Source organism: Perissodus microlepis, chromosome 10 (genome assembly GCF_051167445.1).
Source record: "Perissodus microlepis isolate ML-2025 ecotype Zambia chromosome 10, ASM5116744v1, whole genome shotgun sequence".
In the NCBI taxonomy this organism is placed as follows: domain Eukaryota; kingdom Metazoa; phylum Chordata; class Actinopteri; order Cichliformes; family Cichlidae; genus Perissodus; species Perissodus microlepis.
The window spans coordinates 27,035,552-27,051,747 of NC_140470.1; the positions used below are offsets into that span (position 1 = coordinate 27,035,552).

Here is a 16,196-nt window from a genome sequence, read left to right on the forward strand (position 1 = left end):
AAGCGCACTGAAGCGCGGTGTTAACAAACCCTCTTTATAATTAGTGGTAGACTAACAAACCAGGTGCTATTTCTTCCCGAGTAAAAGTCGGCTAAATGTGGAAAATGAGGTAGAAAAGGAAATTCAGCTTAAAATTTGGTGTTTTACAGAAGTGAGTAAGGAGTGTAACCAAAGTTGTCAGTTCAAGATAAACATTTCAAAAGATCCCAAAAGCGCAATATATACAGACAATAATTCAAAGTTAAAATATCAATAACTAAGCCGACGAATAGGGAAGTAAAAATACCTGTCTCTATGGACATCACAGTATCTGCCATTTTGATTTCAGGCATAAAGCTGGCACCTGTCCAGGATATTTTTACCATCTTGATAACAGTCGCCTTCGACCACCGTAATCAGCTTCTACTCAGTTAGTAGTTAATGTTATGGTTTAACTGCTCTTTGAGTCGAGTTATGGCTTGGAAATGGCACAATGTACCAATTAGCATGCACTTGCTAGCGATTTATGGGCAAAATTTGCTTTGGTGAAAGAAAGACTAAAGGACAAGGGACTAAAGACTAAGTGTCCTTTTATTTAAATCAAACACAATATAATACACAATATAATGTGCGAAAAATTACATATTTTTATTTTGTAATTAATTCATTTTTTAGAAGTAAACGTTAAGCTCCTGGTCATCTTAATTAGGGGCTGGGGGTTGTTTTATGGCGCCCCCTGCTGTTTCGCTGGCTATATTACAGGTCATGTGTGTACATTTTTTTGTTTTGTTTTTTTTATTTTGAAATCAAGAGAGCGGAACTTCTCGTTTTCCATCCGCAGCTTGACGCTGCTTGGGTAAGGAGAGGAGAGGAGGAGAGAGGAGCTCCGTCGGCGGACCAGGGAGCGCGTGGAGAGGAATCCCAACAGCCCCCACCCCCCCTAGCCCCGGAGAGCGAGAGCCGGACCGGCTGGATCCCCCTCCTCCCTCGCCCGCTCCCCCCCTGCGGAGGAGGACCCGAGAGAGACCCACGTTGCCACGGGAGAGGCCTCGGTTCAGGTGAGGGTGCTGTTTTAAGCCGCTTCAGGCTGCTCTCCCCCTTGGCAGGCAGGTGCTGTGTGAAGGGCTGCCGGAGATGGAGAGTCGGCGATCAGCGAGTTAAATCTCGGTAGATTCGATATCCTGTTACTTACTTGTCGTATGATTTACACGGCCTCTGTGTCCAGGGCTGCCGAGCCGATAACGAGAGGTGAGGATGGGGGGTGGGAGTGAACTCGTATTGCACCGGTGTGAAAGCATCTTTTACTTTGCGCAAAAAGAGCGCTATATACTGTGCATCTTGGACGGGAGAGCCGCTCTTCCAGGCTTTACTGGTCTTGCCTGTGCATTTCAGGGCTTGCAGCATATCCACTGTTTCAAAGGTGCTTAGTCTTTTACATTCTCGTTTCATATTTACATTGCACAGCCACAGTTGCAGTAAATCTGTGTGGGAGCCATATCTGAGCGAGCTGCTGTTCCCCTCACCAAATATCACTCACATCAGTAATAATGGCTCCTGCTGGAAAATTAAAGCCTTTCTCAGTAAGTTTTCCTCTCAAACAGGGACTTTCTGCGTGACTCTGTGCTGCCTGTTTTTCTCCCCCATTCCACTCGGAGTAATAAATTAGTAATTGCACAACTATATTGTTCTGCAGAGAACCCAGCGGGGAGTAGATCCACATTAATAGTCTATGTTTGGACCACTTGCCAGCTTTCAGGGTCTAAAAGTGGACACTCTCAGCATGTTTTTACTGGCATTCAACCTTAATCCGATTCATGCCAGGTAAACTGTGCAAACCCAATAATCGCTACTTCATATGTGCCATTATTGTTCATTAAAGAGAAGATAATGGTCAAAAATGTCAGCTTTTTGTCGGGTTTAACTAACACCTTATAATATTCCTAAACCACATAATGTAACATTTATCTATCTCATCATATAAGTGTCATATGAGTAGCTAAAAGTGAAACAGTCTGGCCTGGGTGGACTTTGGGCATAAGTGTTGTGTGTTACGGCCAAGCCCACAGAAGCACAAGGAGATACTGCAGAGGGGAGATCACGATGCTGGGAGGATGGGGGAAGCTGGGATAGCCCTCCTCCGTGATGCAGGAGAGAGGTGGGGGCGGTGGATGAAGGATGGTCTGGCACACCCTTCCCTCTCCTCTCTCTCCCTCTCTTTCCGTGGTGTTCTGGTGCATTACTCCTCCCTGTTCACTTCAGAGCGTAATCAGTCTGTCAGCAGAAGCAGACTCAATCAGTCACTCCCTGACCACCACCACCACCACCACATCCAGTTCCACCTGAACACACTCTGATATCTGACCACACATTCACCACATCCTTCCTGTGGGGTGCCTCGGCTTTAAGCTCAAATCGGTTCAATAATCTTTATTTTCCGTTGTTGTTGTTTTTGTTTTTGTTTTTGTGACTCAAAGTGTTGTCTATCCATACAAAACCAGATGGAAACGTGCAATACTCACATCACTCTTTAAGTTAACTACGCTACAGCCCACCTACTCTGCATTTCTGCTCTGCATACACCCTTGTCATCTCTAGTGTGTGAATTTCCTACATGCGTCGTGAGAAACAGCTAAAAGAACAGAAGAACAGCCTCTTACTGTGATTCCAGGGTGTGTGTGGACTCATTTCCACATCATTATTCAGTGATGCCTTCTCCCCCCAGATCTGATTAGATACGTGTTTTTCTGACTAGCTTAGAAGACTCGTTGCCATTCAGTGCTGTGTCCCAGGAGCTGTCCGTGGTCCTTAGATTGCTGTGCGTAAATGCTAGCACTTGGGTGTGAATGGGGGAATGAGACATTTTGCAGAAAGCGCTTTCAGTGTTTAAGTAGAGTAGAAAAGCTTTATATAAGAACCAGTCTATTTAACATTAACCATTAATGCTCTTAAAGGAACTCTCTGTCTCTTTGCTGGTATAATATGGAGGTAATTTCATTGGCTCCTCTATCAAGAATCCACAGAAGAAGGTAGACGTGCCCCAAGCTCCTAATTTGCTAACAGATTAAATGGAAATATGCCTACAGACTTAACAGCTTACCTAAAAGTAAGAAGAACCTGAGTGTGGGTAAGGTTAAGCAAAACGTACAGTAGAGTCATCGTTTGTGAGTTTACTCTGACACACAGAAAAACTTCTCATTTGGAAGTTGTAGGAGTGCAAAGACTGCATTTCGAGATCTACACATGACTTCATTTGAATTGTTTTAGTACAGATTTGTAGCAAAGCATGAAGTGGTGATAAAAAAAACATTTTTTTTTATCATTGAGCATGAATGTGTAAGTAATTTTTGCTTTATAAGACCTGGTAACCACTTTATAACCGTTTTATAAGCCAAACCTTTATCTTTTCCTAAACCTGACCGTGTAGTTTTTCATCCCTCACTGTGTCACTGATACTTGAATTTGGTCCAGCTCTTCCATTTCTCTCAGTCTCCGTCTTATCAGACTCATCAGAGTCAGTCACTCCAAAACAAATATTTCACTCACTATTTTCAGCCATTCATCTTGCCTTGGCGGATCTGGTTTGTGGCATCGCTTTGTGATGGCTTTCTTATAGGCTACTAACAAGATTTTAAACAGCTGTCTGTCTTCTCTTCTACTGACACAATATTTCCTTCCATATTACCTAAATATGGTACCTTGGTATATGAAAGCCCAGTATTTTGGCAATCACCAAAATTTAAAAAAATTGTACTGAATTCTTGAAAACCGCGTTCTCTTGAAGTATGTGATGATGTAGTGGATTGTTGTGTCTCCGTATTTGCAACCGTTCATCCTCAGAAATACTAACACGTTACTTTTCCCATTTCTGTTTAACATATAGTGTTGTAGTTCCTGTTCTCCTCATTGTTGGTATAATTTAGATATTATTCTATAATTGAAAATATCTGAAGTGGTCCTTTTTGTACATTGTAAAGCTTTGTTTTATGTCCTGAAACCAAATGAAATCCTTTTAATTAATAAGCTATCAAAAAAAGTAAACTTTTGTCTCTGGCATGAGTGTCAAAGCGATTCACTCCATCACCAACCCACCAAACCTCCAAATGCAGATTTTTATTTTTTCCTATGCAAGTGGAAAATGTGCATTCTGTAGATATGAGGGCGGACTGCTGAAGAAAATGTGTTCAAGGACTCAAAAATCATGTAAAACCTGACTTGACTTCACTTTATTTTCCCAAGTAGGGAAACTTGTTGCGCAGCAGCTTGTGTGATTAAAACCAACAATGCACAAAAATGTTAATTTATTTCATTCCAATGAAATGAATTTACTTATAGCAGATGGCACAAATGAGTTTTACATCTCTTAGTTTTAAATCTTTGGAAGTTTTGACTTTCTTCCCAAGCAGAAGTCCGGAAATTCTTCTGGTGAAGGATATTTCTTTCTGGCTTAATGCATCTGCCACAAAACGGAAATTAGTAAATTAAAAAATATGAGTCTGCATTGATTATTTTTAATATGTTATTAACTTAAAATAGGTTGCTGTGATTATTAAAAAATTAGGTTAGGTTTATGGATTAAAACACTAACGGGTTAGTGTTTAGAAATGTCATGATTTGAAAGTTCAGATTTCTTGGTTGACATGGTGACACAGCCCCCGAATTTATCTAGACAAGCTGCAGAAAGAAAATATGCCAGACTTTTTGCTAAAAATACAATACCCACAAATCCCTGTCGACTATCAAGAAAAACACGTGACATTTTGTGTCCAGGAATGCGAACAAAGATTGACTCTTTTGTGATTGTTTCACCTTTTGCTCATCTCCAGTGTGGTCCCACCCAGTGCTGTGTAACAGGAGCTCGCCGTGGTCCTTAGACGAATACTCTTCGTGGTGCTGCAGAAGAGGCTCGACAGAAGGAGGCTCGAGTCGGAAAACAAAATAATGCGATACTCTTTGCATTCATTTTTCACTAGAGGGCTGTCATTGTTTTCTCATTATAAATCCAGTGCCCCTGCTTCTTTAACAGCAGTGTTCTTTCACCCCCTCCTTAAAGCTCAAACTTGCTTAATGTTTTGGTTGATATAAGCAGAGAGAGCATTCCTACAGTAAGATCAATCTGGAGGAAGCCTAACAGTGTTTCTTATAAATGAAGTTTAAGAAAATCACTGCAAAACAAAACATGTTGTTGAATTCAGTTATCTGCATGATGTTGGTAACTTAATGAATAATCAATAAGTGTGGATTACAATAATAACCCAACCGCAGATTAATTTTTTCAATTACTTTGGCATCCACATATGTCAAAATCTTGCCATTTTGCCATCATCGATACTCTGCGATGCCTCGGCCAGCACTGGGCAGCACCGGTCGAATGACATCAATGTTGACATCTGCTGACCAGCAGCTCTTCCTGCTCAGTAATGCAGGCATAGCACAATGAAGCAAGGGCAGCTGGCAGTCTGCACCTTTGCTCGTATTCAGCCATTTGTTCATGTGTGTTGTTCACTCACAGCGAAGATCATAGATCATTCTGGGACTGCAATCAGTTTATTATCACTGCCGCGGCCTCTCCACCAAAATCTGTAACCTCACAAGATGTCAGGCTTCTAACACTGTTGTGTAATCAAACAGGGGAACAAGCTCAGTGTCAGAAATGAGGAAAAAGCGAGCATTGTGAATAATTTGTTTTCCGAGATCAACAGTTTAGAGCGCAGTTGAAGATTAATATTTGCTGCTGGAACCAATGCATTAAACAACATGTTGTTATTACATCAGCGTTGCTCACATTTGTCAGAAAGGGCCCTTTGTTTCCTTCTAGTCATTCTTATTGATCGCTGATTGGCTGACTTTTCCCTCCAGCGTTTCACCTCTCTCCAGTGCATGAGCCGTCGTTTTCTTAATCATGTCTCCATTGTTTTGGGGGAGAGATTTGTGCTTTGTGTCAGCTGGGAATTCTTTAACTGTCATTTTGTCCTTTCAAAAGTCTTCCTCCTCCTCCACACTCCTCCTCAGCTGCATCAGGATTTACCTCATTTATTCATTCTGACTGCTTTCACTTCCAAACAAAATCTGCCATGGTCACTTCTAATGGTTGAATTTTGATAATTCTATTGAATGATGGAAATGCCATCTTCCTAATATTCACAGTTTCTTGGTTGTGTTGTCTTTGTAATTTCTGAAGAGGCAGAGAAACCAAATGGGCTGCTTTTAGCCTCTTGATGACTACCAGAGTCTGCCCTGCCTCCACTCGCTTGCTTCACCCTTTGTTCCCATAGCGTAGGCAGTTCTTACTGAGTTTCCATTGGAGAAACCTCCCATCTGCTTTCTTTCCGCACTCGTAGGAGGGCTGAAGTCTTAAATCATCATAAAGCACGTCTTCCCAAACATCTGCCTGCAGTCCAACAGCATTTCTTCCACATCAGAGCTCCTGTGGCCACCAGTAGACCTTTTTCAAAGCAGACGTTTTCAGATGTCATTACGGGAAAATCACATGTGCATTAATGGTGGTTGTGCTCCACTTAGGGAGGGCCCTGCTATTGTGTACACTGATTCGCTGTCATTGCTCAGGGGGACACTTAATGGAACAGAACCACTGTTAAAGAGAGGCCTATTAATCTCATTTTTAGGTCCATATTGTTATTCTTCTGCTAGAGAGCTCTGCAAGATTGACAGTACTAAATAATCCTGATTTACTTTTACAGTGGGGCTACAGTGGCCCATTAGCTCATCCTCTATCTGTGCCAGAACTGGAGTTCAGCTCAGTTCAGCTCCATGTCAGATTGATGTGTGTATAGATAACAGTCCAAAAAACAAACAAAGAAGATGAGTTTTAATTTTAGACTGATCAGGAAGACACAGCAACACAGGATTGTTCCAAGGATGTAAATTAAAATATATATTTAAGGACAGCAATTGATGAAAACCACAAGTGTCATTTACAAGAAAGGATCCCGAGGCTTATACTTCAAGTAAAAGCTGTGGCAGCTTGAAAAGAACCAGACCTGCAGATGTTTTATTTCTGATCTTCATCATTTATCAATCAGAGAGAAAGAGGCGATTCCAATAAACCAGTCAGAGTGATCCTTTTGAAATAAATTTTAAGTCCTCACCTATCAGTTCCTGCTACCTGTGTCAGTTAAACAGCAGTTAGAAGCCTAGACCTCCCTCTCCCCAGCCAGCTCCTCCAGCTTATCCGGGGGAACACCAGGGCGTTCCCTGGCCAGCCGAGAGATATAATTTCTCCAGCGTGTCCTGGGTCTGCCCCGGGGCCTCCTCCCGGTATGACATGACCGGAAAACCTCAGCCAGGAGGTAGGGCTGTTCGATATAACGATATATATCGGATGACGATATAAAAACGTCTATCTTTCATTTTACGCTATCATTTGTTTCGTGATGTCGCAAAATAAACTGTTTACGGCAATATTTTTTTCATCGTTTTGATGGTCACTGTAGTGGCTATATTAATTTCTTAAAGTTCTCTCTTTCTCTTATATTTAATATAACCACACTACAGACGGACAAGTGACTGTGTTTATGCGTTGTGGTTAGCAACAACGACGGTAACACCATTGCGTGTCCGCTTGTTTATGTTCCACATAAACCTTTCACAATGAAGCTCAAGATCCTGTTGAGACTTTTCAAAATAAACTGAATCACGTGAAAGAGCAGATTATTTACGGATGAGAAGTAAAAAAGAGCCGTCAGGTGCTAAAAAAATAAACCTTAGACTCAAACGTTAGAACAGGCTTTTCCCCGCAGCACACCGTGTAATAAATACTCACAAAGAAAACGGCGGCCGTTACAACTTATGTCTAAAAATGTATAATTTCATGCGTCGGTTAAAACACTGGACTCCAGCTACATGACGCGCAGCTGGAAACACTTCCTGCAAGACGAGCTGCCCGAGATTCACAGAATTTACAGAAAATGTTACATTTTTGTGATTTATATCGTTATCGGGACTATAGAATTCTTATATCGCGATATGAGATTTTGTTCATATCGCACAGCCCTACCAGGAGGCGCCCAGGAGGCATCCTTGTCAGATGCCCAAACCACCTCAACTGGCTCCTTTCGATGTGGAGGAGCAGCAAGACAACAACACAGAGGGATGCAACTATGTTAGTCCAGAGTGGTGGGAAAGGGGGTGAGCCACCCTAAGCGATGGTGATGTACTGCCATCAGGACTCGTGTGGACAGAGAGCTTTTATACCTTTTCATATTTATTGATCATTTATTATCATAATATTATATAATATTGTTTATATATTAATTTAACTCTGATGAATAAATCCAGGTGCTAGTTGTGCTTTGATTCTCCTGTTGCTGCTGTTGCTGTGCAGCTCATTAATGTCAATGTAGAGCTGTAACGTCTTCTTCATTGGAGTTGCCACAAACATACATGAAATTTCTATAGTATGTCAAGTGTGTATTTGTCAAATGGGTTGGGTATTTGTGTGTGTATATGTGCATATAGTTATATTGGAAAGTGATTTTGTGATAGGGGCATTAGATACGGCCCATTATGGTGAAGAGGGAGCTGAATGTAGCTGAGGTGGTTTGGGCATCTGACGAGGATGGCTTAGTGTTCTGGGCACGTCTTGCCAGGAGAAGAAGTGGCTGAGCTCAGTCATTCGACAGGGACTTGGAGTAGAGCCGCTGCTCCTCCACATCGAAAGGAGTCAGTTGAGGTGGTTCGTGCATCTGACTAGGATTCCACCTGATAGCCTCCTAGGTGAGGTATTCTGGGCATGTCCTACTGGGAGGAGGCCAAGGGTCAGACCCAGGACTCACTGGAGAGATTATGTCTGAGCTGGCTTGCGAACGTCTTGCTGTCCCCCAATGACCCGAACCCAGATAAGCGGCAGAAAATGTATGGATGGATTATCCAGTAGCGGATTAAAGCAGTAGTTTTTCTCTCAGATGAATAAAAAGAAGCAAAAGTGCTAAAATAGGTGGCAAATGTACCAGCATAGGAGACTGTATGGGAAGTGCAGGCGTCAAGTTTATGGATCATCCTGCTTCATGGAACAGAGAATTTGTTTGAAAATTAGATTTAAATGTGCCACATACTGACAGATAATCAGAGTAGAAACCTTGCAGCTTTAATTTTCAGCAGTGATTGTTGCTGTTCTTGCCACAGTAGTGAAGAAATGCAGCCCAGCAGCTTCTCAGGATTCGTTCTCTGCAGGTGATCCTGTTGGCAGTCCACAGAGGCCAGATGACAGCATGGTTTTCCCCATTGCGGTCACGAGCCAAGTCACCAGGCCATCTGTCAGACTTTGCTTCCAACTGCGACCTCCTCATTCCCCCAGGAATTTACTTTATCACTCACTCAAGAGTGAGATAGCTTGTTAATTCCTCTAAAGTGAACTTACTGGCTATTTTCTTTAATTAAGGTTAGAGACTAATCAGATACAGGCTGTAGGTAATGTGACATATCTGAAAACCACACTTGCAGCAGGATGTTTAAAGTTTGCTTTGAACATATGAATGTCTGCTGAAAGCATGAGATTTCTCAAAGTGTCAGAAAAAGTTAGTCCTTAAATCCTTCAGGTTAATAATGTTTGAAAGGTACTGTGGTTAGATTTCATTTAGCTGCTGACGTACTTTCAGTGGGGCTGCTCTCAATTTTCTGTTCTCCTCATTTTCCCAAAGATATTAGATGTCATTGAGCACTGCTGGAAGGTGAACAGGTCATCTCAGCCCAATTAAAAAACACTTTATGTTAATAGCAGTGCTGCGTAGTAATCTGGCATAAAGAGACATAAGCAGGATTTGGTTTTATTACTTTACTATACTGAGAAATACTGAGACATTTTACATTATACATTAATACCACCGGCACATGCAGAAATGTTTTGTTCTCCAGTCTTCAGTTGTTGTTGAATGTATTAGGTCATTTTTCGGCAGAAAATGCTGATTTACTGCTTCAGAGTTGACCTTGTTCAGATGCAGATTGGTTCACTACCAAGTTTAACAGGGATACATTTCCATTTCTCTGAGCAGGTTTTTCTCCGCACACTTCTGTTTGCAGTATGATCCAAACAACATCACAGGAGCATTTCATCTGTGAGTTTTAAGATGATTTAAGATGAGTTTGAAAAGCTGTTGCGGAATAAGCCCTCCCACTTAATCTGAACATCTCCCCCTTGACTCTGTGTTGGAGCACAGCGTCACTTAAAAGCTGAGCCCTACAAAGACTCGAGTGCCTCAAGCAGCCGGATTATACACTGGTGTCTTTTTAGCATTCAGAACGGGTTAGCTTTAAAACAGCAGGCTCTCATAATGCACCCGAGAGTGCATCTGACAGGTTATGTGTATTGTTTGATTTGCCAAGTATAAGCAACTAAAACATACAGGCTCAAATATGTGCACGCCCTCACTTAAATATTTTATAGCGTGATGCTGAAGGTTTACAGTGTTTATTGAATGGCCAATGCAAGGCCTATTGACCTCTCATTAGTGATCATGATTGACTACAATTACTAGTTTGTCTTTGTGGCATTCAAATGATTTGATTCACAGCACTCATCGGACTGACCAATACTTTGTAGATTTACACAAGCTGGTCTTTTATAAACATTTCTAAACAACTGCAGATTCAATGATCTGCAGTTGTTTAGTTCAAACAACTGTATGTAACTACAAGTTTTTTGGATATGTCATCACTTTGCCAAAGTCAGGAAGGAGACCCAAACTGGCACCTTCAAGCTCAACTGAAATTTGCAGCCACCCTCATGAACAAGCCAAATGCCTTCTGAAGAAGCTTTGTGGTCACACAAGACAAAGATTGAGCTATCTGGCCACAATGGCAAGAGATATGTTTGGAAGAGTGAACGTGAGGCTTTCAAACCTAAGAACACTGTACCGACTGTCAAGCATAGAGTTGGCAGCATCATGCTTTGGGGCTGTTTTGTAGCCGCTAGTATCAGTATATAAATGAAGGAGGACTTCTACGGTTGGGTATTGTCACTGATTTCTAGAATGGATTCGATTCTGATTCACAAGGTCCCGATTCGATTCGATCGATTCGATTTGAATCGGGGAAATTTTGTCTCAGACAGTCAGAAATATTATAATTCTGATCATTTATTATTACATATCCATATTTTTATATCTATAAAAAGAAAGCTGACACTTCTGAGACTTTATCAAAGGTGTAAGTAGGGCTGCGCGATTAATCGTTAGAAAATCGCGATCTCAATTCATACTTATGTGCGATCTCATTTCCAAATGACAACGATTTAAAAAAAAAAAGAAAAAAAAAAAAGACGACGATTGTACCGCATTTTGATCCGGGACGTAATCTGCATGAAAACAAGCGCTCACTCTTCCTGCTCAACAAATGACAAGGGCGGAGCCTTATACCACGTGATACAGAAGCTGGCTGCTAAAATTGGCAGGGAAAAAACAACGGAGAGCACGTCAGGGATGACGAGAAAGTGACAGGAGAAAATCCGTCCCGGTCAACCACCCTAACATCAATAGCTGGAACCTTATACAGCGCTTCCCTATACCCGTCGAACTCCCGCAGGCACAAAGACATTACGGAGGCTATTACTTATCACCTGACCAAAGATATGGCTCCCATCAACACTGTGCAAAACGAGAGATTTAGGAAAATGATCAACACCCTAGACAAACGCTACACAGTGCCGTCCCGCAACTATTTTTCTATTGTTGCACTACCTGCTCTATACACGCAGTGTCGAGCAACGGTGGAGACGGAATTTCAAGCAGTACAACATTTTGCGGTTTATTCATTGTTTTTATGTTCAGTCTCAACTGTTACGAAGTTGATGTGCAGTTAATAAGTGCAATAAATATTTATATTGGAAAAGAAAATCGTGAAAGAATCGTGATCTCAATTCTAAGCAAAAAAATCGTGATTCTGATTTTATGCAAAATCATGCAGCCCTAGGTGTAAGCGTCACAGCAGATGCCGTTGCGTCAAAGTAACTGAGCATAAAACAGAAAAACATGAAGGCTATTTATAGCAGAAAACCTTAAAAATATTCTGCAATACAACAAAAACTAAAGAAAACCATAAATCAACATATAAACATTACCAGATGCTGCTGAAGTGAAGCAGAGCAAAGTTACAGAGGTTTAATTAGAGACACGGCTAAGCGTTTTGCAATTTCGCATAATTTTAAAAAGTTTAAATTTCTTCAGTATTGAACAGCAGACATGAGACTTTCTTGTCGGAAGTCAGTTAAATTAAAAGAAAAAAAAAAAAACTGTGGCCGACAGCGCTGTACATAATGGTAGACTGGTGGGTAATAAGCAAGCAAATAATGCAGAAAACAGAGATTTTTAGATGGGAAACTGTCTTGAAGTACACTGAGAGAGAGAGAGTTGTGCATGAAGTGTTATTTTATCGTGGTGGAAGCAAAACAGCAAGAGTAAGAGGGAATTCATGCCGATGTTTATGTGAAGCTAAATGTGAAGCGTAGTTTGGATCTTCTTTTGCTGCTGGTTTGGTTGGATAGTGATGAAACCTGCAGCTTCAGAATCTAGCACAAAAAAGACGTAAACACAAAGACCGGACCGCCGACGTACCAGAATCAGTGGGGTGTCGGCTCTTAGCCCCGATGGCGTGTCTGTGTATGTGCCGTCGGGTGAGAAAGCCGACATCTCACTGATTCTGATGCGTCGGCGGGTCTGTGCTTTGTGTTAACCTCTTTGTGCAGAATCCGTGTACCGTGTATCCGTGTATCCGTGTCTCATTTACTGTTTTAGCTGTTCGGTGGTTTTCAAAATTTAACCTGAGATTCTGGCGTCTCGGGCAAAATAAATTTCTATTTAAAAATTGATTCAGGATTTTAATAAATCGATATCACGTTATTCAAGCTAGAATTGATTTTAATCGGAAAATCGATTATCAAAACCCACTCATAAGGATTACCTCCAAATTCTTCACTTCAGTTTCCCCTCAGCTCATCAGCTCGATATAATGTGTGCAGATTTGGTTGTTCAGACAGGGTAATGATTCCAAACACGTATTAAAACTGGTTTTAGAATGGATAAAACTGGCTAACATTAAGCTTGCAGAATAACACTTCCAAGGCCCCAAACCATGCTAGGCCACATCTATGCTAGGAAACAAACAAAATTCAATAAATTCTATTAATTCCGCCAAGAAGAGGTCAAAGGTCAGATAGCCACCCAGAAACTTGGTGATGGCTACCATAAGTGTGTGGTCGATGCACAGGGACATTTAACCAAATATGTGGAAGTATATGCATATCTTTGAGTCTGTGTTCTTTTGATCCTGTGTGGATTATAGAAAATCCAAAATAAATTTGAACTTGTGCACCCAATTTTATTTTAAGTCATTAAAGATGTATGCCGTTCAATCATTGCACCCTTGAAAAAAAGAACAGTTCAAGGAATTAATCAAAATCAAATCAAAAGCCCCAAATTATCAGGACCTTCATGTCCATGATGAGTGCATGTTATCTTCTGACCACAACCATAGTAATACTAATCCAGTGTTTATCAGCATCAACTGTAATTATTAATATTTGTGTTTTTCTCCTGGTGTTGATATTTCTTTGTTTACATTTCTTCCTGCCAGCAGTCATTTTATTAGTTGATAAGTGTTCAGGGTCTAATAATGGTTCATGGCACTGTACTAATTATATGTGCATCTTGGCAAATCAATCAAAATAAAGCAGGATGTCACATTAACCTTGAGTGCAACAAGACTTATTGATCTGCATGATCTGCATTTGTCTTCTCCTGACTTCTACCTGTCAATAAGACCTTTCCACACACGCAGTACTGTTCTTAATTAATATTAAGAACATTATAAGAACAAAATTTTCAGAAAATTAATGTTTTCCATAGTTTACTAATTTGAGGTACAACCACAGCTAGATTCAACATTAAAACAGTCTTTAGCCTGCCAGTTCCCGAGCACACAGAGTCTGTGTAATAGCAATGTAAGAGCAGTGCCAGTGTGCAGTCTTCTACTGCTCTTAGACTGGAACGTATAAAATGAATTGATCAGAGGTGTATGCCCCCAAGTTACGGATTAGCTAAATGCCATCCCATCTCAAGTCAATGATTCCCAGTGTGGGGATTGAGAGTCTCTTCGTGGGTACACAGGGTTAAGCTGCACCATTAAGACTTTGGATATTTATTTCCACACTTTTCTTAATGTGTGAAATATTAGATTAGCTTATTATGATTAGACATGTGAGGTGAGACAAAATAAGAACTTTGAACTTGTAACCTTTACTTGGCTCAAATGCAGTGATAAGTGTTTTCAGGAAACATCAGAGGAACTACTTTGTGACACTGTAACTGGGTAAATAATAAGGTGAGTTAATCAATAATAATTTAAAAAATTCTGCCGTCAGACAAAATAAGAAAATATATTTTTTATCACCAGTCAATAAACTCAGTTTCTAATCAGCAAGTATGATTTTGCCTTAAATGCCTTACAGCGAGGCTCTGATTTCATAAGTTGTCAATAGTTCTGCTGGCAGAGGTATTGATTACGATGTGACACTGATAGAAAAGGACATATGCAAATTGCTGACCATGAAAAGTTCAGACATGAATAATTCTGTGCATCTGAAAAGCATATTGACTGTTTCTGAGGTTTTAATTAAATATAAAGAGTTGTCAGTTGTGTTGAGTCCAGTGCTAAGGGATAGCTACCTGTTTCTGACATTCTGACAGTAAAACTAATAAATATGAGTTATTTAAAAACAGTCGGTAAGATTAAAACCCTATTAGATATTGCTGAAGTCGGACTTTTAAAGTTGACCTTGTGTACTTTGTTGTTTTATTTTCTATCGTGAACATATGTTACAGTGGCGGAGGCTCAAGTTACACATATGTATAATGTATGTGTAAGTAATCTCTGTGAGTCAAAAAGGCTCAGTTTCAGACAGTTCTTTTCTACTCTTGGCTCTTTATGATGTCATTAAGAAGGCATAGCGCTAATATGACTATTTCAGGCACATAGTTGATGCAAAGCTACTCTAGTAAACTCCAAAAATAAGAATATGGATACGATAATAATAGATCACATTTAATAAGTAATTTGCTAAGAAAACATGCACTTCTAGCTGTAACTGATGTCAGCTTTGGTTATTGTGTCTTTTATCAATAAGGGGCCATATCTACCTGAAAGTGGCATATATTATATTTTTACTTGTGCTGATGCTCAGAAATTTGAGCTCTGAGGCTTAGCGATACCACACATTTTGGGGCTGATACTGATATTTGACTGCTTTCACTGTGAATAATATTAATCTGAAGTGTGAAGGAGTAACAGACAGAAGTGTGAGGTGGAAGCTCCGAACAGCTAGAAAACAAGATATTTTTAAATCGCTGGTGGAGACCAAAATGGAGCTAAAAAGAATGAAGAAAAGTATTTTATTCATTAGTATGGAAGAAATGTGGCTCCAAATAAATTATAACATTGTTTTGTGTTTGCTTAATGTGTAAATAAATGTGTAAGTGTTTTATTTTGTTCATTTTGTATTGATGTGTAGCCTAGTGATGTATGTTAAGTAAGCACTTAGTGATATGTAGAACGGTGTGCCATTTATTCAGTGTCTCAGTATTGATTATCCCTTCAATAGTTCTTAGTTTGCCTCCTCCCTCACTCACCGGTTCCCCTGCTTGCCCTGAGCTGATCAATGTATATGTGACTCCTTTAATGCATAGCAGTGATAATTAGGCCCAGGAGGATATCAGTGAATTGACAGATTAATCATTTTGACCCAGTGAAGCCTGGCTGTGCTCAAGGCAGCAGCGCACATCGACTTTCTGTTTCCACTGAGAGCTTTCGCTGCTAAGGTATTACCGTCTGCTGGATTCGGCTGTCAGTCTGCTGGGATGACTGTGAGTTGAAAACCAGATGAGCAGGAAGGAAATTTATTTTCAGAAATTACACAAGATGGTGCTTTTTCAGAGAGGATGCTGAAATGTGTGTGTGAAAGTCAATGATAGAAGAGGAGGGTGGTGTGATGACAGGATGCAGATCTGTACTTCATTGCCATCTGCGTTGTGTCCTCCAGGGCTGCAGCATGTTCACTTCAGTGAAGGCCTTCGAGGGGCAGCAGTACTCCACCCTGAAGAGGCAGTGCTTGCAGAGTGGCCTGCTCTTCGAGGACCCCCGCTTCCCCGCCACAGACGACTCGCTCTTTTACCAGGGTAACAGGATCGGACGTGTCGTCTGGAAGAGGCCTCGGG

The 16,196-nt window shown here is 40.8% G+C and overlaps 1 protein-coding gene across 3 annotated transcripts in view; it reads left to right on the top strand.

Moving 5' to 3' along the window:
* The first annotated feature begins 821 nt into the window (after positions 1–821).
* Positions 822–16,196, top strand: part of capn5b (calpain 5b) — a 60,503-nt gene continuing 45,128 nt past the window's right edge. For 2 of the 3 annotated variants that reach the window (XM_084940868.1, XM_084940869.1), the window contains exons 1-2: positions 823–1,037; positions 16,022–16,195. In XM_084940868.1, coding sequence (XP_084796994.1) covers positions 16,031–16,195 — 165 coding nt within the window. In that variant the 5' untranslated portion in view covers positions 823–1,037; positions 16,022–16,030. Of the gene's footprint in view, positions 1,038–16,021; position 16,196 lie in introns of all 3 variants that reach the window. The other variant, XM_084940870.1, reaches the window with a different exon arrangement.